This window comes from Populus euphratica, unplaced genomic scaffold (genome assembly GCF_000495115.2).
Source record: "Populus euphratica unplaced genomic scaffold, PopEup_1.0 scaffold378.1, whole genome shotgun sequence".
Lineage (NCBI taxonomy): Eukaryota > Viridiplantae > Streptophyta > Magnoliopsida > Malpighiales > Salicaceae > Populus > Populus euphratica.
The window spans coordinates 60,397-85,443 of record NW_011500268.1 but is presented as its reverse complement, the minus strand read 5'-3'; the positions used below and the strand labels follow the sequence as shown (position 1 = coordinate 85,443).

Below are 25,047 nucleotides of genomic sequence, written 5' to 3'. Positions count from 1 at the left end.
TCCTCCATAGTTTATTTGGCATAGAAATCATGGTTTATTAACCGCTTAATGTAAGCTTCTATTTGCACACTCGATACCTTCATTTTTTAGAGCTATTTTGAATTTTCTTGGTTTTCACACCAATATAAACTTTACAGCTTCCATCTTTTAAAATAGCTGCGTGTCCTGAATTATATATATTTTTTTAAATCCTGAGTACGTAAGCTGTTTTATAAAAAAATTCAAAGTATAAATAAAAAAAATCCAAGCAAATATCTAATCAAATAAATTAATAATCACTTGTATAAATTAAAAAAATTGTTAACTCTAACAAAAAAAAACAAAAAAAATGAGAGATATATTTAGATTGAAATATTTAATATTGCAATACAAGTCATATATATAGTTGTGTTTAATAAATTTATTTATGAAAATCGATTCGTAAGATAAATCGACATATACATAAAATTTATTAAATAAAAAAAAATAAAAAAATGAAGATACATGTTATGGGCCTGGTAAGCCAGGCCTAACACCTTACTCATAAAGAAAGGTCCTATGAGTGGGCTTCCAAGTCTAGATCTACATGCATTTTTTTTTAATCTAAGATGAAAAGGGTGGCTAATGCATTGTCTATCTCATTTTTTATCAAAATAAACAAACAACATATCATCATCAGTAGACAACGTGTCGTCTGTTAATCCTAAAATCCAGCTACTAGTGTGGCAGGAAAAACAAGGTTTTTGTTTTTTGTCCAAAAATCTATTTTGAAATCCATTATGATTCAAAACACCTAGAAAACACCCTATAAATCTTGTTAAACCAATTTATGACTTCAAAAACATTTAATGAATTTATTTATGAAAATCAATTCGTAACATAAATCGACATATACATAAAATTTATTAAATAAAAAAAAATAAAAAAATGAAGATACATGTTATGGGCCTGGTAAGCCAGGCCTAACACCTTACTCATAAAGAAAGGTCCTATGAGTGGGCTTCCAAGTCTAGATCTACATGCATTTTTTTTTAATCTAAGATGAAAAGGGTGGCTGATGCATTGTCTATCTCATTTTTTTATCAAAATAAACAAACAACATATCATCATCAGTAGACAACATGTCGTCTGTTAATCCTAAAATCCAGCTACTAGTGTGGCAGGAAAAACAAGGTTTTTGTTTTTTGTCCAAAAATCTATTTTGGAATCCATTATGATCCAAAACACCTAGAAAACACCCTATAAACCTTGTTAAACCAATCTATGACTTCAAAAACATAAAAAACCATCCAAAAACCTTAAATCAACTTGAAACTAAAAGATTTTCTGAGCTTATATATGTTTTTATAAGTCTTTTCAAGGTAAAAAAACACTTAATCTTAATCTGCCTTATCACATGAAACCTTTTGACGTAAAAATAGATTGTTTTGATGGTCTAAATCTTCCTTAACAATAACTTTTTTTCTCTGAACTGGAATCTAATAATCTTTTCTTCTCCACAAAAAAACTTAAAAAAAAAATAAAGTTTGGTATTAAAATATATGTTTTTAAAATTATAAGCCAACCACTTAATAGTTATAAAGATGGGGGATAAAAATAAAATTTTAAACGAATTTCAAAGTCACCATCTGTGTTCCTGTATTTTTCATTTTGATTTCCTGTCTTTCAATTCAATCCCACTCCCTAAAAATATGCTGGCTCAATTGTGCAAGTAAAAAGTTTGAGTATCAAAATGATTTTTTTAAAAAAATTTCACTAATACAATCGACAATAAAATACGATAGGAGAAACAATAGAGGCGTCTACAGTCCTTTTATATCATAGGAAATTTAGCCTTTGTGATTATATTTGTGATTTCTGTTGAACAGTTTGCTTAGATAGTTGAGGTCTCCAGGTTCTTAGAAGAATCCACAATCCTGCTTGATAGTTGCCGTCACATATTGAGTTGCAAGTATTAAAAAAGTCTTCAATTTAATTATATCGGTAATACAAGACTTAATCATAGAATTCAACGAACACGAATGACCAATAAAAGCCAAGAACCACTTTGGTTTTTAAATTTAATTTCTCAATCAATATCCTGTCGTGAACGGATGGATAGACCTGGTAGTTACTCGTCAGAAAAAAAGTAGATTAGGGTTTGCCGGTCGATGCGATCTCCCATTTCTTTCTATTAAGAAAGTTAGCTGTCGATACGAGTCACCTCCTTATAAGCTTTGCTGGATGACGAGGCATTCTCATTCAACCATCCTTGTAATAAGATATGATATTATTATATCACGTCGTCACCAGATGAAAAATAAAATACTCGGCCTTCATGATCGTCTGGGATTGCGGTGGCTTCTGCGTTTTCTTCTCAAACGCCCCTTTTTATAATTGTTTGGTATTAATAAATCTAAACATGGTTTTGGTCGAGGACTTTACTCAAAATCTGAGGTCCGACAGAAGCATCTTTTATATACATTTAACGTGAAAAGCTATTCCTGAAGTAAACGCAAACAACCCAGCCTGGATGTGCTTTTCACCGTTGAAAAATATTGTACCATACTGGCCTCTACATTTTTTAAGATCAGAGAACATGTAACCCATCTCTCTTTCGATTATTTTGCTGCAATCGTACGTTCCAAAAGCCACCACCCTCCCTGCAGATCTAATTTCCCTGTTGGCTGATCTACAAATCCTGTAGCAGAAGGTTGGACAACGAAGGAGTACAGTACTAAAATGGCCAAACCATATGAATATGCATAGATGTCATGTGACTTCAATTCTGTGAGGGTTCTTACATGTGGTATGGGCATGCTTTGTGATTTGTAAGAAGCTTTTTATAAGCCAACTATTCATGTGTCATTTGCTGGGTTACTCAATTTTTATGCAAAGTTTCCTTTTCTATTGCCACATTATTACTTTCAGATTCCAATATAATTAATCAATGCCTTCTATGAAACAGACATAACTATCACTCTTCTTAACATCCCGTTATAACAAATTAATGCAACATTGCATTTAGGCTCTAAAGCTCCAACACAAATAAAAAAAAAGAACTAATGTCTGCTGAATTTTATTGATGCTTGCCCTCATGTTTTGCAAGGAACTTCATCAAGTATCCATGCAAGAAAGGTGTTGATGCTCTATATTTTATTGGCGAATCCATTTCATGGCTTGGTGGTTTGGTTAGACACATAAGGGGCGGAACAAGAAAAAAAAAATCAAGGGAAGGCTAAATTAAATAATTTTATTGGGGGATTTTCTTTTTGAAATTTTATTTCAAGGAAGAGGCTGGAGAAAATTTTCTTGCAGGGATTGGGTCTCTGCCAGCCTCCCCTGCCTCCGCCACTACGCGCGCGCACACATTAAAGTCTGAGGCACACTATGGAGTTTCTTAAATGTAAGAATTTTTTTTTTAGAATCTTTTATTCTTGTTTTTAACTTCTATTTCTTTAAATTCTTTTGATAAACCCTTCGTTTTTTATTCAATATACATATATTCAAATTTTGAATTAAAACGTTGTAAATATGAATTTGAAGTTAATTTCAATATATTCCATTGAAGTGTGTGGTAACAATTTATCAATAACTTGTCTAAGGTTCTAATGATTTAATTATAAATATGATTTTTTTTTAAAAGAGAGAAGAAGTGGTATAAAAAAATATAAATTTATCATATTATAGAAATAACAATTAATTTTATACAAAAGAGTTATATCTCTCTTCTACATTTATAAACTTGTTTCATTCTTCATCTTACGTCCCTAATTTGAAGGATTGATTCTTTGTTTCTTTCCTCAACAAGTATATCCACTAATTCTTCTTTTTTCTATAGGTTTTATGGTAATTTTGATATTTTTAGTGTCTTAATGTCAAAGAAACAAATTTGACATACGATTGTGATCACTAGTTTTTTTGTAAGTTTTTTTATGCCTATCTTAATTAAGAGGACCTTATAACTTATTTATTGAATTTAAAATTACAGACTTTCACTATGATTCTAGACTCACAACTCTTGACTTATAACAATGTTGGAATATAACTCAATACATAAGAAGTCATTAAATACTTTACTATATTGAATGTTTATTTGTTTTGATTACAACCACACACTAGAATGTCTTGATACAATAACACCAATTGATATTTTTGGTGTTCTTTAATTTTCTTTTGATAATGAAAATGCAAGTTTGTTACATTATAAGATTACTTATTATCACTTATAAGTTATTTACTTTTTACTTGTCTGTAGGTTATTACCTAGTGCCTAGTGGTAAATAGGTTTTGAAGTTCCTGCAAACTTGATCAAAATATAGTGCAATTGTTGTTGATTTGTTGATCTTTTTGAGTGTTTATTATTTTTTTCTTTCTTTATTAGACCTTCTTTAAATAGAGAAGACAATATATGTGACTTTAACTACTCTTCTTCATTCCTTCATATTCTATGTCTTTGACAAACTTGGACCACATTTACTGTGTATTCTAATATATTTTTTTACTTGATTCAAACTTTGTTCTTTATTGTGTAATATTAGTTCAACTCATAACCAAATCTTGTTTTTTCTAATTTAGTCTAAATTTTGTTACTAAATATGATTTTTTTTTAAAAGAGAGAAGAAGTGGTATTAAATATGATTTTTTTTTAAAAGAGAGAAGGAGATGTGGTATAAAAAAAATATAAATTTATCATATTATAGAAATAACAATTAATTTTATACAAAAGGGTTATATCTCTCTTCTACATTTATAAACTTGTTTCATTCTTCATCTTACGTTTCCCTAATTTGAAGGATTGATTCTTTGTTTCTTTCCTCAACAAGTATATCCACTAATTCTTCTTTTTTCTATAGGTTTTATGGTAATTTTGATATTTTTAGTGTCTTAATGTCAAAGAAACAAATTTGACATATCGATTATGATCACTAGTTTTTTTGTAGGTTTTTTTATGTCTATCTTAATTAAGAGGACCTTATAACTTATTTATTGAATTTAAAATTACAGACTTTCACTATGATTCTAGACTCACAACTCTTGACTTATAACAATGTTGGAATATAACTCAATACATAAGAAGTCATTAAATACTTTACTATATTGAATGTTTATTTGTTTTGATTACAACCACACACTAGAATGTCTTGATAAAATAACACCAATTGATATTTTTGGTGTTCTTTAATTTTCTTTTGATAATGAAAATGCAAGTTTGTTACATTATAAGATTACTTATTATCACTTATAAGTTATTTACTTTTTACTTGTCTGTAGGTTATTACCTAGTGCCTAGTGGTAAATAGGTTTTGAAGTTCCTGCAAACTTGATCAAAATATAGTGCAATTGTTGTTGATTTGTTGATCTTTTTGAGTGTTTATTATTTTTTTCTTTCTTTATTAGACCTTCTTTAAATAGAGAAGACAATATATGTGACTTTAACTACTCTTCTTCATTCCTTCATATTCTATGTCTTTGACAAACTTGGACCACATTTACTGTGTATTCTAATATATTTTTTTACTTGATTCAAACTTTGTTCTTTATTGTGTAATATTAGTTCAACTCATAACCAAATCTTGTTTTTTCTAATTTAGTCTAAATTTTGTTACACATTTATCATATTTGGCTTTTTTTTTTTCAGTATGTCTTTCTTGTTTTTAGCCTTGACTATCCCTTATTAAATTTATTGTAAAACAATAGTTTTGTTATTTTATCAAATTTAGAAATATATGTTGGCCCAGGATACAAACAGACAACCAAAATTTCATATTCCTAGCATTAAGCACAAAACAGAGCCTGTAATTATACTTTCTACAACGAGTTTTGAGTTTTTCAATTCAAGCAATGACCGCTGAAGCGCCATTATTGTTACCTTCATAAATTTTGCCATTCTGTTTCGCCGGATTGTAATCCTCCATGGCTTTAAACTCTTTTAAGGGTGATCTTTATTGCGAGATCAATAAAAAAACACGATGGTTAAATAGAGAGCAAATTATATGGATGATAGCTTGTTTGCTGGTCTCCTAGAAATAGAAAAATAAGAAAAGTGAGGGTAGGGTAGGGCGGGAGATGACACGTACTGTTCCTTTATAACATCAATGGTAGTTTAACCCCATGCTACTAGAAAAGGTATCAACTGGATTATCAAGAAGAAATCTTTACAAAGTTGTATGTCATCCACTACCATGCATTACTTTTACAATGACGTGATTGCTCTTTGGATGAAGGTTAAAACAATTCAAATTTAAATTAAAAGGCTCCAAGTGTGCATAAAATGTTTGTGTATGGATATCATATAATACAAGTATCGAGTTTTATATCAAGAAGACCACTTGGATAAAAAAAGATAAAATCCAACAAAAAAAATATGAATTCAGGAGGGGAAAAAATTATAGTCTTGCTGTTTGAAATAATTCAATGCTACTCAATAAACACTTCTAAGTACTATTAGGCCTTATTACGAGCTTCCAATGTTAATTGGTTTCATCGACCTTATTCCTGCTCCTCCATTGCTTGCCTATACAAGAATCGTGGATCTTTGTTTGATTTGTGGGAAAAAAAGTGCAAGAATTTTAGAGAAACGAACATGAATAATCATTAGGAGGGCAAACTACTTGTCAACTGCTTTATTATAGTTTTACTTGTAATTAGCTGATGAGTCCAAGCAAAGTTTTTGATTGGAAAGTTCTTTAGACACCAAGTAGGTTTTAACTGCTTTTTCAATTTTATTTCCATCAATTCAAAAAAAATAATAATATATTTTTAGAGAGAGAGAGATGTTGCCTCCTAGTTACATATTTGTATATTGCCTACTGGTAAACAGATTTTAAAGTTCTTGTAAATTTGATCAAATTGTAGTGCAATTGTTATTGATTTGTTGAGTTTTTTTAAGTTGTTGTTATGTGTTTTTTTTTCTTTATTAGACCTTTTTTAAATAGAAAAGACTCTAGAAAATCATCTAGTAATCACCCATCTTCTTTATTCTTCCTAATTTTAAGGATATGTGACTTCAACTGTTCTTCTTCATTTCTTCACATGTCTTGTTGCTTTTTTCTTTGACAAACCTAAACCATTTCTACTTTGTATTCTAATATTTCCTTTTTACTTGATTCAAACTTTCTTCTTCATTGTGTAATATTATTTCAACTCATAACCAAATCTTGTTCTTTTTAATTTAGTCCAAATTTCGTTACACACTTATCAAGTCCGGCCCTTTCTTAATCATTTCTTTCTTGTCTTTAGCATAGACCATCCTTTATTAAATTTATTTCATAACAATAATTTAGTCATTTTGTCAAATTTAAAAATTTATATTCACTTGGGATATAAACAATATTTTTTCAAAGTATAGAGGGTGAGTGAAAAAAATAATCTAACTACAGGATGATAAATATAATTCTTGCATAGAAATATAAAAGATGTATAATTTAGTGGTCATGGTTTAAAAGTAGAAAATTAATTGCTGACACAATTATAAAAGTAGCTTGACCATAATCTAGAGGTGGAACTTGTTTGTCTTTCCTTTAAGAAGTAAAGGTGTCTTTTTTTGGTAGTAGAAAGAGGGCTCAGACAATTAAGAGAATTGAGTTTGTATGTAAATGATTGGAAAAATATTTTCGATAAGAAAGTTAACTTGGCTTAGTGTAAAGTGATCCTAGCTAGGCCCAGGCTTATTTGAGTCCTTATGATACTACTTCATGAAAGATTAAATGCAATTAAGATTGATGAATGCAAGCATTAAGCTTTTACTTTACCCATTCAATCTTAAAAGTATAAGAACGTAGCTACTTCCTTTTCATTCTTCAAAATATGTTTAGTTAGGAAAGTAAATAACTATATCTAAAGGAGCATAAAATAACAAAAAAGAGACAAATTTCTAACTTAATTATAAAATAAGCTAACCTCTAGCAATACTTTGTTTTTGTAAGAATCATTTCATTTAGATAAAAAGAAATCTTGACTCTATTAGTTATGTAATAACCTATGGCTTATACTATTATTCAACTATAAATAAAATAGGCTCTACTTTAAAGCTTTATCTCTTTCACTATGATTAACCCTTACTAGAAAGAAGCTTTTTCTAAGCCAAGTTCCCTGGATTAACATATTCCTAGTAAGGCCTAAATGGATGAGTTTGAAGACGAGATTAGATGGTATCTCTAAGAACTCTTGCTCTACTTATCCTCCTACTTTTTAATTTGAGGTTGAGGAATCTCATATGAACGCCTTGATTCCATTCATTTAAAAAAAAACAAAAGAAAGATGCATGCCTCTACCAAGAAAAAACCCTCTTCCTTTTTGTTACTAACTTATACCTCAATATCCAAGATAAATATAGGAAAGGTGTTTCTTCCAAGCTAAATTGTGTTGTCTCCTCATTCTTTCTCTTATCCTTTATAAATAAAGGGGGGTACCTTAGCAGTAGCTCCCAACTCTTAAGATTGATCTCCTTACATAGTCACTTATAAGAATAAGATGTTTAACTCCCTAAAAACATGTATAATTGAGACTTATAATATATCTCATTGCTTTGAGTAAATGCCTACATTAGAGAAAATCTTATTGACCAAGTTTTAACCATGTCTTTTTAGCTAGCTTTTCAAGATATTCAAGGAAAAGGGCCTTATTAACCATCATTTATCAATGATTCAATCACTCATGTTGGATTTAGTTGGAAGGGTAGGTGCTCCACACGTTTCCTGCTTAAGAACTTATTTAACAAGACAGGTTTGGGGATCTCATTCCTCACATTTCTTTTTATCCCCGCATGTATTTTTTAAACACTTGCATACTTTCTTAAACGTTAGGCTTGTCCTTAATTTTTTTTTTTGTCTTTTGAAATAAATTATAAAAAATTTATGATGTAAATAAAAACATTAGAAAAAAATTTTCTAGCAATAAATAATAAAAAGTTGGAAAATATTTTTGATTCTTTATTTTTTTAATATTTTTTGAATCTTTAATCAAATTTTCAGAATTAAACCAATAGAAATACATTAGGTTTATTGTAGATAATTATACCCTTGTTGCCCAAAGAACGAAACCATAAGGATGTTTATCAAAAATCAATACCATAAGGGCCTTTAGTATCATTAAATCTTATTTAGAGATGTTTGAGAGTATGATAACTGCTTTTTTTTCAAAGTATTTTTCTCTTAGAAATTCATTAAAATATATTTTTTAAAAAAATTATTTTTAATATCAGTACATCATAACAATTAAAAAATAAAATAAAAATTAATTTTAAGCAATTTGTTTTTAGATTTTGGTTAACCCCTGTTTGAATGCAATTCCAAACGAGGGCTTTTGAACTAACTATTTGAATTGGTGATTTCCACGTCTAGCTAGTAGATTCTCACAAGTTTACAATTTCTAATACTCAAGCTAGCTTATTTTCTTTCAAGACATCTCATCATCTTACTACATTGCCTTTATCAATTTGTTCAAGAGCACATTACCACCTTTACTTAAAAGTTATACTCAATAAATTTTCTTTGTAGCAAGATGGCTATAATTAAGTTTACCATCGACTTTAGAGGTTGATCATGATCAAACCTTCATTCAAAGGCATAATGAAAAGAAAAATGTTGTTGATACTAGGTCTTTTTATTAAAAGCTTAATCTCTCACAAGTTGATATAAAAAAAATATGAAGATAGAGATGGAGAATATAACCACTAACAATTTCTTTACATATATCACCATTTTTAACACAATGATATAGTTTGTGCTTAATTGTTTAGCCAGAATTGAGCAAGCTCAAATTACACTCTTATTATCAATTGCTAGGGGGAGGGGGGCACACTAATACTCAATACTCAATAATACAATTTGCCTCTCTATCTTTTAATGGTACAATCATTACTAGCTTGATCACTTACACTAATTGGTTAAAACTTGTTTCAAATTCTTATCATATCGTTGCATCTTAGATAGTTGCACGATACCCTGTATCACCTTAGCCTTTTGCTTATGATTAACATGATGGTGAGCCATGAACTATTTTTAAATGCAACCTAATAAAAAGGTTATGTTTATACAATGGTACTAGTAAATGCATCCACCATAACTAGCATTTAACTAATTGTGAACCTAGTAGAAGGAGAAGTTCACCATGAATATGTACTGTGGTGTATATAAATCCCAATATACTTGTAGGGGTTAAGATAGTAAAAGATATGGTAGAATGTTTGTAAAGTTAGATAGGGGTTTTAAGAACTGTATTCTTAGACTTAATTTTCTTAAGTTTGTAATAAAGGTTTCACCAAGAGTCAAGTCAGATCATCATTCACTCTTGATTCAGACGTAGAATCACAACCTATATAGCAAAAAAGAGGAAAGGTTTTTTAGGTTTAAAGTAACATGAATGTCTCATTGGCAGCTTATTGAGTTGATGCAGAAGAGTTGAGTGAAGGGATTAAAAATGCTAGTTTTGCTTAAAGAGATGACTAGTAGTTTGAAGGTTTGAAACAAAGAAGTGTTTGGGAACATATTCTACAGGAAAAGAAAAGAGTACTTGTCAAATTATGAGGAATTCAGAAAAGCTTGAATGAAGGTAACAACCCTTTTGTAGTTTGAAGGTTTGAAACAAAGAAGTGTGTGGGAACATATTCTATAGGAAAAGAAAAGAGTACTTGTCAAACTATGAGGAATTCAGAAAAGCTTGAATGGAGGTAACAACCCTTTCTTAATTCGGTTGTAAAGGGAAATAAACAAGGAATATAATCAGATCCTTAATTAATAGATTAGGAATATAATCAGATCCTTAATTAAGAAGGGGTTTTCTGGTATGAAAAATTCAAGATGTCAATGTATATCATCTAAAGATAAAAACATGACTTATTTTGATACCAAGACTATAATTAGAATATAAAAGAACAGGATTTAGTGTCTTATGAATAATAAGCAACAATGGATTTGGGATGAGGTTTAATTGAAGGAACTAGCAATAAAGTATTACAATAATATATTTTCTAAGGACAATGACTTATAACTTATGTTGTAACCTAATTTTGGCCTGTTGGTTTTTAATTTAATTTTTATGAGGTTTAAAATGTAAAATTAAAAGATCATAGATTTATTTTGATAAAAAATATGATTTGTCAACTTGTACGGAAACTAGGTACTACAATTTGTTTTTGCCATTCTATGCTTATCTTTAAGATAATTCTTATCTTCAAGATAATGATAGTAGTCTACTTTTGAATTCAAATTCTAATTCGAACTTAAAAAAAAAAAAGTTTGATTGAGACTTTACTTCTCGCAAGTGATGAGACTCTAACATTATAAATACAAACCTCAATGTATACACTAAAAAAGGTAGAGGAAACCCTAGGAGAAGGTCATTACCAAAAACCTTACAAAAAAAAATAAAAAAGACATTAACAAAAAAAAAGAGGGCACGATCGAATCCTAGACTAGCCGCCGTTGCCCCTTTCCCCCAACTTTTTCCTCTCCTTTTCCTTGGTCTCAAACCAGCAATACCTTCCCCCTCCTTGATTTTTTTTCCTTTTTCATCCTCCCTTAACAACGTAACGCCAGCCTCAACCATAATATAGTTTGTCTCTTCGCTAGTAGGGGATTTCCTCCTTCTCAACTGTCTGTATCGGTACACAAAAATCACTAACAATCACACTTCTTCGGCCACCATAGATGGGCAAGCATATAACAACCACTTCTTTTTAGTCCAACACTCAGAGCAACTCAGTAACATAACATCATAAAGCAGTGACATATGTGAAAGATTATCCTCCAACAACAGCTCTGCACCAGCATGGCGGACGAGAGTTGCATTAACAAAGTCTTTAGTTGCCCTATCGTGGTTTCTTGTTTCGGCCATAAACGAGATGGCAATACTGGGAGCAACATGGCAGTCATGTACTGTCTCAACCTGCATTGAAGCAATGTTTAGAAACTATTCTCGCCAACCTTTGCACCAGTAACCCTCTTTCTTCACAGTCTGAACTTAAGACAACAACACTCTTCAATAGCAACAATAGGGTGTGCTCACTTACATGTAACAACAACAATGGAGTCTCCATCGTCCCAGCTAAGCACCAGCTTCTTCCAGCCACAACAGTAGTGTCAAAACTAGTTGAGAGAGAGGAAAATAGGGGACAAAACTAAAGAGAAAGAAAAGAAAGAAAAGAAAGAAAGAATAGAGAAGATGAAGAAAAAAAAGAAATAAAAGAGGAAACAACAACAATCGACCACCATCCATCGTTATCGTCTTTGTATTTGTCTTCTAAACAACAAAATAGCAGCTCCACTTTGCCTTTAGTCGCAGCTGCCTCACCAAGTAAGTCTTTCTTCACTTGTTTTGCCAAATTAATTACCTTACTACTATAGCATGCTTGTGTGAACTGTTCATGCATGCATGCAACAGTGGCTAGGCGAGTCGCTACTTTGAACCAGTGACCCGACCCCCCAGTTTTTAAGTTTTGTAACTAGGCTATATAAGTTCAGATGATTTTATGAGTTAAAACGTATTTTTAACAACAAAGCTTGTAATAGTTAAAATATACTTTTCCTATATGTACAGCCTGTCAGTACAGAAAGCATACAAGGCTTTCTTTTCCACAAAACAAGGCTTGAATGGTTATATAGAAACTACATTTAGTACACACAAATATGGGAGGACATTAGAAAACACCATTATTGAATGATAATAAGTTTTACATTGTTTTCATTGATGATCACATAACAACGTGCTGGATTTGTTTCATGAAATTTAAATATGATGTTGTTGACATATCTGAAAGTTTAAAGCTTGATTGGGAAATCAAAGTAGATGTAAAATACAGGTTATTAGGTGTAATAAGGAATCTAAATACATAAAAATATTAAACAAGTTTTATGAGAATGAAGGCATTCAGCATCAACTAACAGCACCTTATACCTCTCAATAGAATGCGATGGTTGAGAGAAAAAATAGAACGCTTATAAAGATGACAAGTTGTTTGCTTCATGACAAAGGGATGCCAAAGAAATTTTGGGCTAAGGTTGCAAACACAATAATTTTTTTTGTTAAACATATTGCGAACAAAAGCTTTACAACAAAGAACTCTATTTGAATTATGGCATGACTATAAACTAAGGATACAAAACTTAAAAACATTTGATTGCCTTTGTTTCTCTTATATTTCTCAGGTTAAAAGAGAAAAATTGGATAAAAAGGCAGAACCTGAGATTTTTGTAGCCAATAATTCAGTTTCAAAAGCCTACATGATTTATCTTCCATAAAACAACAAAGTAATTATTAGTAGGGATGTCTAATTCTTCGAGTCAAATAGCTAAAGTTAGGAAAATGATAAAAAAAAACTTGATTAAAGGATTCATATAACCTTAATAAGTTGCTTGGTGTATCTGACTACAACAAGACCAGATATTATTAAAGCTATAATTCTACTCTCAAGGTGCATGCACTGTTCTAGTGAAATTTATTTTCAAGCAGCAAAAAGAATTGTTAAATATATCAAGGGTACGATTGACTATAGTCTGAGGTTTTGTCAAGTTAAAAATTTCACACTTCATAGTTATTCTGATAATGATTAGGCTAGTTGTGTTGATAACATAAGTACTTTAAGTTATTGTTTTAGCTTTGACTTTGCTATTTTCTTATGTTATTCTAAGAAGCAATAAGTCATAGCTTAATCCACAACAGAAACATAATATGTAGTTGTTACTGCCATTTTAAATCAATGTATTTGGATTAAGAAATTGATTGGAGACCAGCATATAGAGTAAAAGGAAAGCACATAAATACTTGTAGACAACCAAGTTGTAATTTCAATTGCAAATAATCCAGTGTTTCATGGCAAAATAAAAAACTTCAAGTTAAAACTCTATTTCCTAATGATTAGTACTTAAAAATGCATTTTTATCAAGGTTTTATATCATCGCTTTGCACTTAAAGTATCAGTAACTCCTTAACTAAAACATGTTTTATAATAACATATATAATAATATAAGATACCTTTAATTTGTGGTAAATGTTCATTTTACATGCAGGCATATCACATAAATGAAAGGATTGATTGATGAGTTTAAGAACTGAAATTGAAAGGACAAAGAGATGGCTAAACTTAGAAAAGAGATGTTGGTACAGTCCAAATCGAAACTCTATTCGATAATTGGGTCATATCTGAAGCTGTAGATCTCGGATTTAGGTCTACTTTTATGGATGGAAAGGTAATACATAGGCCTACAACTTTCATATGGAGCCCAAGATTTAAAAAGGTCATTTTCAAATCCAAATTGTAGCAACAACAAAGAAATCCAAATCTGCCCTGCAGCTCAAACACTGTTCAGTGTTTCGCTCATATCTAGAGTTCGTTTCCAGATCAAGATTATGCTCTTGCTTTCTCTCTTTGTATTTTTTTGTAATGTTTATGCTTTGCTTTCATTAATATCAAGTTTATGCCTTTCATTTCCTTTCATTTACTTAGTTAACTTTTATCTTATTTATTTATTTTTCTTTCTTTTATTATCTTTAATTAAGTTTATTATGTTAAGATAAAAAAGTTACACTAATGGTGTGAAAATAAGTATAGTGTAAAATTAATATAAACTTTAATATTTGATACTAACATGTTTTGTATTTGTTATCTTGTTCACTTTTTAATACTTTGCTTATTAAATGACTAATATAAATTTATGTTATATAACACTTGATATAATAAATAATTGGCACTTTCATAGCCCAACCGTATGGTATAACCTACACCTGTGCTATGAAAGGAACTTGATTTGTTGTTAACATAAGTTACAATCATGAATGCCTGACAACATTTATAATTATTAGCATTATTCGAATAAGGAACTTGATTTGTTGTTAACATAAGTTATAATCATGAATGCCTAACAACATTTATAATTATTAGCATTATTCAAATAAGATAATTAATCTAATTATGTTAACCATTTATAATCCGATTGGAACCTCCTTTGTGTGTGATTTCCAATTGAGTAATAAAAAAAGTTTATATTATATTTGTTTGAAATATCATTAGTGGATCCTCTAACCTTGACATTTATTGTTATCATTGTTTAGTCCTTATATTGATCTTTCATTTCAAAGTTCTCATCAACTTCTTCTTCTTTACTACTACTACTATTATTTCTATTATTATTATTATTATTGTTATTGTTGTTGTTGTTGTTGTTATATTGCTGTTATTTATAATTTATACAATTAATCTCCTTGTGGTTCGATCCCGGTCTTACCGGGTTATTTATTACTTTGACACTCCTGCACTTGAAAAAATACATTAATCTTTTGATCGTGTCAAATTTGCAATCAAAACAAGCACATGCTAATTAGTCAAACCAGAATTATAGGCTATTATCACTCGTTTGGAGTTAGTTTTATCACTTGGGATACGCCGACCCATTTTAGTCAGACTCTTTACTAATAGTACAACTTATTATGAAAACTATCAAGGTGGATGCAAATTATAACTTGATCTTTAAAGCATGAAAACTTCTAACTAAAAAATGGAAAGTCAAGGTGCAACAATATACTATCAAAGAAGCTAACTCAGTTGCAAATTAGTTAATAAATTTTGGTCTTAGTAGAAACCCAAAGAATAAGACAATCAGGTTATTAATTACCCACCTCCATGGTTTTGTTTGATTTTTTTATTATGATCTTATTGGATTCACTTTTCCTCTTTTAATATAGTTGTTTTTAGTGTTGAATCCCCAGTTTCATTAAAAAAAAATAGTTGTGGACCTGTGCTATGCTATAGGTCCAATTTTTTTTCCTATAAAAAATGATGTGCATATGCTGTAAACGCAGTTCAAAAAAGAAAAAAAATTGCAATTCGGGCCATAAATTCAATTGGGTCAAATAAATTGATTTTATTTTATTTTAATTAGGAGATGGAAAAATAGACAATGACATCAGATGGACCAAATTAAAAAAAAATCATAATAACTTGAGAATTTTTTTTTTGAAAATGAGATGAACAATGTAGCTCAATTCAGAACCTATTAAATACAAAAGGACAAAATTAGGTAAAAAAGACTAAAAAAATAGCTTGAGTCAACTTGAGTTAACATGACAAACCTATATCCTCAGTAATTAGGATTGAGCCAACCCAAGTTATCTTGTCAAATCCATGGTCTAGGTCATGAGATCAGGATAACTAGATTGAAAAAAAAAACAATGAAAATCACAAAGACAATTTTAAAAAAGAAAAACAATGTTAATTCACATTAACTTTTCAAACCTATGATCCAGATCATTATACCAGAAGCACTTTATCAGGAAAAACCATGAAACTCAATTCTCAATCAATCAAATATTGAAGGATGAAATTGAAAAAAAAATCAATTATACAAAAGGACTCAAAATAGAAAATAATAATTAAAAGACTGATGATCAAAATTAAAATACAAAATAAATCTTATCTTTGATTGGAGGGTGAGATTGAAGAGAAAAATCAATTTCATAAAAGAAAAAAAAATCAAAAGAATGAGGGTTGAAATTAAAATAAGAAAAACAAACTAATCTTTAGTTGAATAGTGAAATTGAAAAGAAAAATCAATTCAACAAAAAACAAAGAAACGTCAATATAATGAGGACCAAATTGAAAAATAAATAAATAGCAAATTAGGATTGAATGATGAAATTAAAAATAAATAAAACTTCTATGAAAAAGCCAATAATAAAAATTAAGAATCAAAATAATAAGGACTAAAGTTGAAATACTAATAACAAGAAGGGCCAATTTATAATTTTCAGGGGATGAGAGACAAAAAAAAAAAACCCCACCATGAACAAATCAGATCACCACCTTTCAGGGGATGAGAGACAAAAAAAAAAAAACCCACCATGAACAAATCAGATCACCACCGATGACACATATAGCACCACCAAAAAAAGGTCATGATGATGCTTCCAATGACATGATTGAAGCATATTTTTCAATGTAGAGAGGTGTTGCACATGCCACGTAAAAGTTATACATGTCTTCTCTATAACAGAGAGTGCGTCATAAACGCCTATACCTTTTTTATTCTTGTTATTTTTTATATTTCATCAAATACCATATTTTCACTAACACCCGATAATAATGAAAAAAAATCATTATATAAAGATGAAAAGCCCATTGACACTAGTTTAAAAGGCATTTTGATTCTTTCCTTGTGCCTTTTACTAATAAACCTTATAAAAAATTTTCAATACCCTTCATAGTTAATGTAAATTTTTTTATGTGTGGGGCAAAACCTTAAAAATATTATTCCAGTGAATAATGTTTTCACTCACATGCTACAATATTTTTCATACCTAGTTTAGTTTTTGTTAATAATCAATATGTTTATCAATGAATCGATCAATTCTTCAATGAATAAGTTATATGTTATTCCTTCATTTCAACATAGAGAAATTATATTTAGAAATTTAATTAATCGATCAATTCTCCAATGAATAAGTTATATGTTATTCCTTCATTTCTTTTAACATAAAAAGATTATATTTAGAAATTTAATCCTGAACAAACATAAGTAGTAGTCTTGCAAATCAAATATATTGTGAAGTTATTAACTTGGTTTAGCATGAAGGTGTGAAATGCTAAGGAATTTGCAAACTAATTTTTTTTTTTTAAAAAAAAGAGTAAAGCAATAAGAATAAAAGAAGGTTGTAAATGAAATTTTTAAATTTCAATTAGTAAAAAAAATATAAAAAGGATGAATTGTAGAAAGCTTATAAAGAAATTGAATATGTAGGGCTGATCTTTGTTTCTAGATGATAGTCGACTTATTTATGGTGTTACAAAGATCATATTTCACATAAATTATAAATTCTATTTCTATATAAACTGTTGTTGAGAAATAAGAACTTTAATTACAACTTGAATCCTAGAACAATCTGTACTTTCTATTTGCATACCTCCTCCTGAGAATTGTATGTGGCAAAACTTTAAATATATTATAATATTAGTAAATATGACTGCTAAAAACTCATGTTCTAAATAAAACTTTGTCGTTGATCAATAACTTAATCCTCATCTCTTTAGGTGGTTTGCTAAGAAAAACAAAGTTACAGCTACTCCCCTTAATCAAATAACTTGTTGCTTTTTATTTTTTTAATAAACAATGCCCCAATATTTCTTTATTTAAAATATAAAAAAAAATATCAACTTTCATCCTTAAATCGATTAAAAAATCAAACATCAATGACATGGAAAATCGAGAACTACTCCCTTGAAATATCAATCATGTTTCACTTTCTAACATGTCAATTACCTAGGAAATTTCAAAACAAAGTGTTGGGTGGCTTTAATATGATATTTACAGTTATAAAAACTATGATAAATCTCTATCCATCAATTAATACTCAACTTCTTATCCTTTTTTTTTTCCTTAAAAAATCCCTAACTTTTTTATGCAAAAACCAGCACTTCCTAGTAACCTGAAGTTTGCTTCAAAATGACATCGTATAGCAGCTCCTCTCAAGAAAAACCTTCTCTAGTAATGTCTAGAACTTGACTGACTGCATCAACGATATTAATTAGGTGATTATATAACAATTCCCCAAAGAGTATGATTGGGGAATGTCATCTAAGATTTATCAAGAAGAAAGCAAACTTGAAAGGACTAGTCTCTTCTCTTAAGACATAGAAAGAAAAAGACTTTTGCTTCAAGATGGCTATGCTATTGTCCTGATAGATAAATTAGGTCAATATGCTATCTGTTCTTCATTTTTTCCTTTCAATTAAGAGAAATTAAAATTAAAAACCGAATCCTAATAGAACATAGTTAATAGCCTCACAAATCAAATGGAATGTAGGGTTCCTACTTGGATTTAATAGACTAGAAAGAAAATGGAATTCAAATAAACTAATTTGTGTAAATACATAAGAAAATGATAATGAAAATATAGTAAAATCCGTAAACAAAAATATGAAAAACAAAAACGATAAATTGCAAAAAGAAATTGTGTATATAAAACTAATCATCATTTATAACAATCGGATAGCCTTTTTTACATGATGAGTTCTAATAAAATTATTTTTATTTGAACGTATCTTCTTTTTAGAAGTTATATAAACCCTAACTAAACTACAATACTTGCTAGTTTAATCAATGGTCTTCTGGTCAATCACGAATTAGTTGCATTTTCTTGATCGATGACATCTTCTACTAGCTCTACTAATTGTTCATAAGTTCTAGATGTCTTAGTCAATCTAACTATTGATGATCGATTTTAACATTTTCCTCCCTTTTTGGTACTAAACTGCTGTCTGGTACTAAACTATTGTTTTTATTTAGTAATAGTGTGGATATTTAATCTTTATGTGAACAATACCCCTTTATTCCTTTATTTCTAGAACAAATGAAGGAATAAACTTTGTTATTTAAATGAAATATATCGAACCAATTGATCATAAATGACAATTGGGTAAGCTCTGTTAGAGAATTCTAGAAAAAAGAAATCTAGAACTACGAACCCTAAACTTACTTCCTCAACTTCCACATAAAATCACCAATTCTTCTTTCAAAAAATGATGCTTACAAATTTCTTATGAAGGTAGTTACAATAGCATCGCCCCGATAACCCAAACAATCAGAGATTCAGAGATTATTAGAATGTTTTTCCAAATTGCGGAAAAACACCAAGGCTCAAAGTACACAACAAAAACAGAGTAATGGAGGAAATTTAGTTCGTAAATCACCAGCAGCAAGATAATAATAATGATTAGAACTCCTTATTCTGCTGGTATTTAAGTAATGAACACAACATAATGTTATTAGCACTCGGCCTTGTCATCTGACAGCACAATAGGCTTTAAAAAAGATAATAACGAGATGCATGGATTACCCAATAACAGTCATTGCCCATGTGATACGGTTGCAAATGATTAACATTGCAGAAAAAAGACAAACTTCAACTCCTAATGATGATGATCCTGCACATATCGTAAACCACAATACTTGCAGACAGCTGGCTCCTTCAAGTCGAGGCATATGAACTCAATTGGATGCCCTAGTGCAGGGTCAGTGTCTACAGCAAGAAGTAGCAAATCATCAATGTTAGCATCAACTGGTATTGGTTATTTACTTATTTCTGGGTTTGGAGGAGTGCAACATGGAAGAGTTTGTAATCTGACTTCCCGTTAAGAATAACAGATTGAACTTCTAAAAATCTACCTCGTTCACGAAATGTAAAGACAAGGTATAAGCACAAACTAACCTCCTTCACATGCGACAATCCTGCCTTCAACCTTGATTGGAGGAATTTCATTTATCAATTCCATTGGAGATTTCTTGCTAGTATCCTACAAATAAGGAAAAATCTTGCTTATTTTTGCTGTCAATTCTTAAAGAGATTCCAAATTGGGATTAAAACTATGCTTAGGTCTCATAATTGATTTGCAGATTCAAAGCAACAAGCAGAGTAAATTTCAGATTTTCATGTTTTGTTTGATTTGATGTATATAAATAACCACCTAGACATTAGGCGCTGGATTGTTAAATAAAATAGCTTGTGCTTTCACCAATACTGAGTGTGTCTCTTGTATTGCTTTACTCAAAATCAAGTCTCTTTTGATTTGTTCATGTCAAGATCAAGTAGTTGATCATTGGATGTGTTTTTTGATCAATATGTTCCCCGTTATTCATTCCTTAGAAACTACACTTGGGAACTTAATCCTTAAAGGAGGCAGGTAACAACCTAACAAATCAAGTGAAGAGTGGAATTTTTAACTTGGTTTAATAGCTTTAGAAATGAAGGTGTGTAATGTCAAGGAATCCCAAACTAAATAAAAATAAAGTGAAGCAATAAAGATAAAAGAAAGTGATAAACTGCAAAAAAGCTTATAAATAAATTGTATATATATATATGAGGTTAGCCATTGTTTTCAGTTGCTAGATGTTCTGTAGATCAAGTTTCACATAAACTATAAATCCTAATCTTATATGAGGATTTTACAACTCAATTCCAATTATAATTCATCCTTTCTATTCTCCCGCATCCTCTTGGCAATTGTATGTGTTAGAACTCTAATTATACTGCAACATTCACAACATAAGCTGCTAAAGACTCGTGTTTTGAATAGGACTTTATCATTAATTAATAATTTGAATCCTCGTCACTTTGGTCGATTGTCGATCTCAACTATCTCCACTGGTTTGCTAAAAACACAAGGTCAAAAACTATTGCTCTTGATCAAATGACATTTGATTATTTATTTTTTGTGTAAACACAAGTGTCTCTCTAGTTGTTGAATTTTGGAATAACTTTCTTGTTGTGATCTTGTTCTTTGGTTCTTCATCAATTTGGTGCCCATCGCAAAATTTTCAAGTTTATCCTCTCTGAATTTCATGATTCAACTGTAAAATCCATCTAGTTTTTTCTGTTCTTCATCAAAAATAAAAATAAAATAAAAGAGAGGAGTACCATCTATTGGTTCCGAAAAGAAAAGAAAAGAAAAGAAAAGGGAGAAAAGTGGAAGAAAGGGAAGAGGTACGATCTTTTAGAAAAAGCTAACAATTTTAGTGCTACACGGTACAATATTGTAGTAAACATGTGGTACTGTATTTTTTAAAAAAAAACAAGTTAAGGAAGAACATTACTGCCAGGTTGCACTATCCATAAGTCGTTCCCTCCATGGAGGATTGTTCATGGTAGATTTTTGCAAGGGTTGTTGATATCATGTCAAAATTCCATCAAGTTCCATGTGGGATTACTAGGTTTCTTTGTTATGGAGTAGAGATTTCTTGTTGCCATCATTTATTCTACATCACGACTCCATCTGTATTGTATCATTTTTAGGGTAATTACAAAACTTGTCTTGTGTGTTCGTTACTTGCTTGGTTAAAGATGGTTAAAAAAGAATTGTTGTGGCTCAAAAGGAAAAGGTTCCATGCAATTCTTGCTCATGGTCAATCTTAAAAGAATCATATATAATATAATTATAATTGGCAAAGTATGGTTCTTCAAGAACTGAGAAAAGCCAAGATAAGTCTTGTTAGTTAAATTCTCGCATATCCTTTATCCTATTGACATGGATGTCTTACATTAAATATTTTTCTGACTATGGTTATTTGAATATTATATTTGTGTTTGAGGAACTAGCTTTCATTCAATTTCAATATGAAGCATGTCTATTTTGACTTTTTTTGGACTAAATTACACTTGTGTTTATGAAAATTGTGGTAAGATGGATATTTGTATTTGGGTAGTCACAAATGTCGTATGATAATGCGAGCCTTATTGATACCATCTCTTCTGCAAAACAAAAGGTCCAATGGTCTTACCATGCAGTTAATCGAACTCCATCTAAGGTTTTCTGAATCACCGAAGCCCTAACATCTTTTGAAAACTGAAATCCAAACTCTGCAGACTACACTTGAGGACATAGGCCCATTCAATGCTACATTTGTTTAATTCAAAATAGAAGTTGGATGTCTGATGAAACAAGCAACCATTGTAAAACAAGTTGATGAATGCATTGAATATGAACAACATTGAAGAAAACTTGTTAGAGGACATTGCGATCATGCAGACACAAGATGATCATGAAGTTAAAGTAAAGAATCTTGTACAATAAGATTTTGCAAATTGAAGAATTTAAAGGCGATGTTAATCACATTAATTTTGTAATCTTTTGAATTCAATCTTGTAGATGAGAAGCCTATCTTATTGCCGACATTGCTCTCATCTTTGAAGAAGAATGAAAAGTATCCAGTGCATAAAATTTTCTTTGAACTATGGAGTTTATGCAAGTTCACAAGGTTTTTGCTACTTCGACATAGTTGAACTCAAGATCGAGTTCTTTTTTAGTTTTTTTTTTCAACTAGGAGAGAATGAAGGATGATGGGCAACAACGAGAATTGGTATCTATTTATTTAAGAATTTTAATATTGTATGATTATTCTAGATTTTATTATTTATGAATGTTAGTATTTATTATTTAGTTCAATAAGGATTTTAGTTTCCTTGTAGAATCTAGGCTTACTGGGTTTTCCTATTTTGTTTAGTTTGAAGCACATAGATTACCACCCAGCATTACATGTTGGATCTTCAAATTGTTGAATAAAATAAACTAAGCTTTCATCAGGATTAAGTGTCACTCTCTTGTATTGCTTTCCCAAGACTAAGTGTCTCTTGGTTTATTTATGTCAGGGTCAAGTATGTCCCTCTGCATTTGGCCCCTTCTCAAGATCGAGTATATCTCTCTTGTTCGTGAATTTTGATTTCTATCATGAATTAGCTTTCTTGTTGTTATCTTGTTCTTTGGTTCTACATCAAGAATGTGTTATTCCAAGAAATTATAACAACTAAATCATCATTTAGCATTCAAAAACTTGACAAAAGACAAGACAAACCATGTCCTCCATCAATGAGTAAAACATTGCGGAATAAAAGATATAAGCAGTAAATAAAAAGATGTATAGAAAAGCATGCATGAACCTAGGTACTCCATCTATTACTACAACAATCTAAAATCAGACATAAACATAAAAAGAGAGCAGATCATTCAATTTTTTTAAATGCTTTCACAAGATGAAGGATGATATAAGTTGCAAGGGACTTCTAGTAGTATTATGAGCTTGGCATGAAAGAAAATGTCCTAGCAAACAGTAGTATTTGTCTCTACACACCAACACTCAGAAATAGTTATGCAAGAGAGCACATACGTTTTAATAAAAGGCATGTAAATCATTATAAACATTTTAATCAGGAAGGTAAAGAACACACACTAGGTTGAAGACATATGGTAAATATTTCATTCACAAAACACAAAAAAGTGTAGCATACAAACAAATGTAGCATGTTACATTATCTAGACTTTTCAAAGTTGCTATGACCAATGTCTTGTGTGAATTTTGGAATAAGAGATTTGTGTCTAAGAGTGTGTTTGGCTTGGAGGTGTGGTGACTTTTTTTCAAAGGTACAACGCCCTTTAAGCACAAACCACACCTTCAAAAGCTAAAAGAACATGCTTTTTAGCCCAAAAAAAAAAACTGTAGCTATCTCCCATCCAAACACATACTAAGTCTATCACCACAAAAGACGATCATTTATGATTGCTTGATCCACAACTTAACGCCATGGTTTATGGAACAAAATGTCAATGATCAATGCGTGTTTCCCATAGAACCAGTTTTCTGGTTTCTTAAATATACAACATACCCACCCAATCCCCATAGTTCTCAAGCAAAAGCCTATATGCAGCACTGACCTGACTATGCATTTATCATTACTATGTACTACAAAAATGATTTGAAGTGAAAAAATGCACAAATAATTGTAACATATGTAAGCAAGTAGACCATAAGCAACACGAGGAAAGAAACAAGGTTTTTGTTCAAAGACTTATTTTGTTTTATCCTTAAAAAACGTTTGCCGCAGCAGAATACCCTTGGCAACAAAAATATGTGATTATTAACAAATGGTTAGGCAATTGCTTCAAATATATTGTACGACTCAAATAATCAAACAAAACAACAGCCAGTTTAAACTGAAAGGATATGGGAATTTCAGCTGACTGATTATCATCATAGTTAGGCCATGATAATGAATCTTAACATCTGAGAATAACTTTACTTTTCTAATGGTTCAAAATTAAAAGCCACCCATTCTTCTAATCCATTAAATCAATAACCCAGAAGCTGCCCAAATTAAAGAATCAAACTTATCCAATGACTCCTAAATTTACCATAGATAGAGTTATCAGGGAGTCTAACAAAAAAAAAATTAAGGAAGATTAAAGAAAAACCTTAACAATTTGGATTCTGGTATAAATAAAAACAAAAAGAAGATCGACCCTATATTATAAAATTCAATTTGGAATCTCCTTTCTCCAAAAACATCAATTTGAAGAATTGGACATGTAATCCAAATAAAAATACCAAATTAACGAAGAAGAAAATACCTGCATCCATTTGGCAGTGTGATTACTGATTTGATTGCTAACCAAACTATAATTTCTAGTGCTCAAGGCAGCACCAACATTGGACGATCTGCTTCTGCTTCGGCTTACAAGGCTTCTTAGCAAGCTCGATGCCATCGTCGCTCTTTCTCTCTGTTACGCAGGACAGTAAATACATAAAAACAAAACGAGAGAAATATTCGGGT

The 25,047-nt window shown here is 30.3% G+C and overlaps 1 protein-coding gene across 1 annotated transcript; it reads right to left on the bottom strand.

Annotated features, from left to right (window-relative positions):
* Positions 1–19,613: 19,613 nt before the first annotated feature.
* Positions 19,614–25,047, bottom strand: LOC105112939 (NADH-ubiquinone oxidoreductase-like protein). Its single transcript, XM_011008863.1, has 3 exons — positions 24,845–25,047; positions 20,158–20,242; positions 19,614–19,968 (listed from the first exon to the last, which is right to left on the bottom strand). Exons 1-3 carry the CDS (start codon positions 24,977–24,979, stop codon positions 19,859–19,861), a joined length of 330 nt encoding a protein of 109 aa, XP_011007165.1. The 5' UTR covers positions 24,980–25,047; the 3' UTR covers positions 19,614–19,858.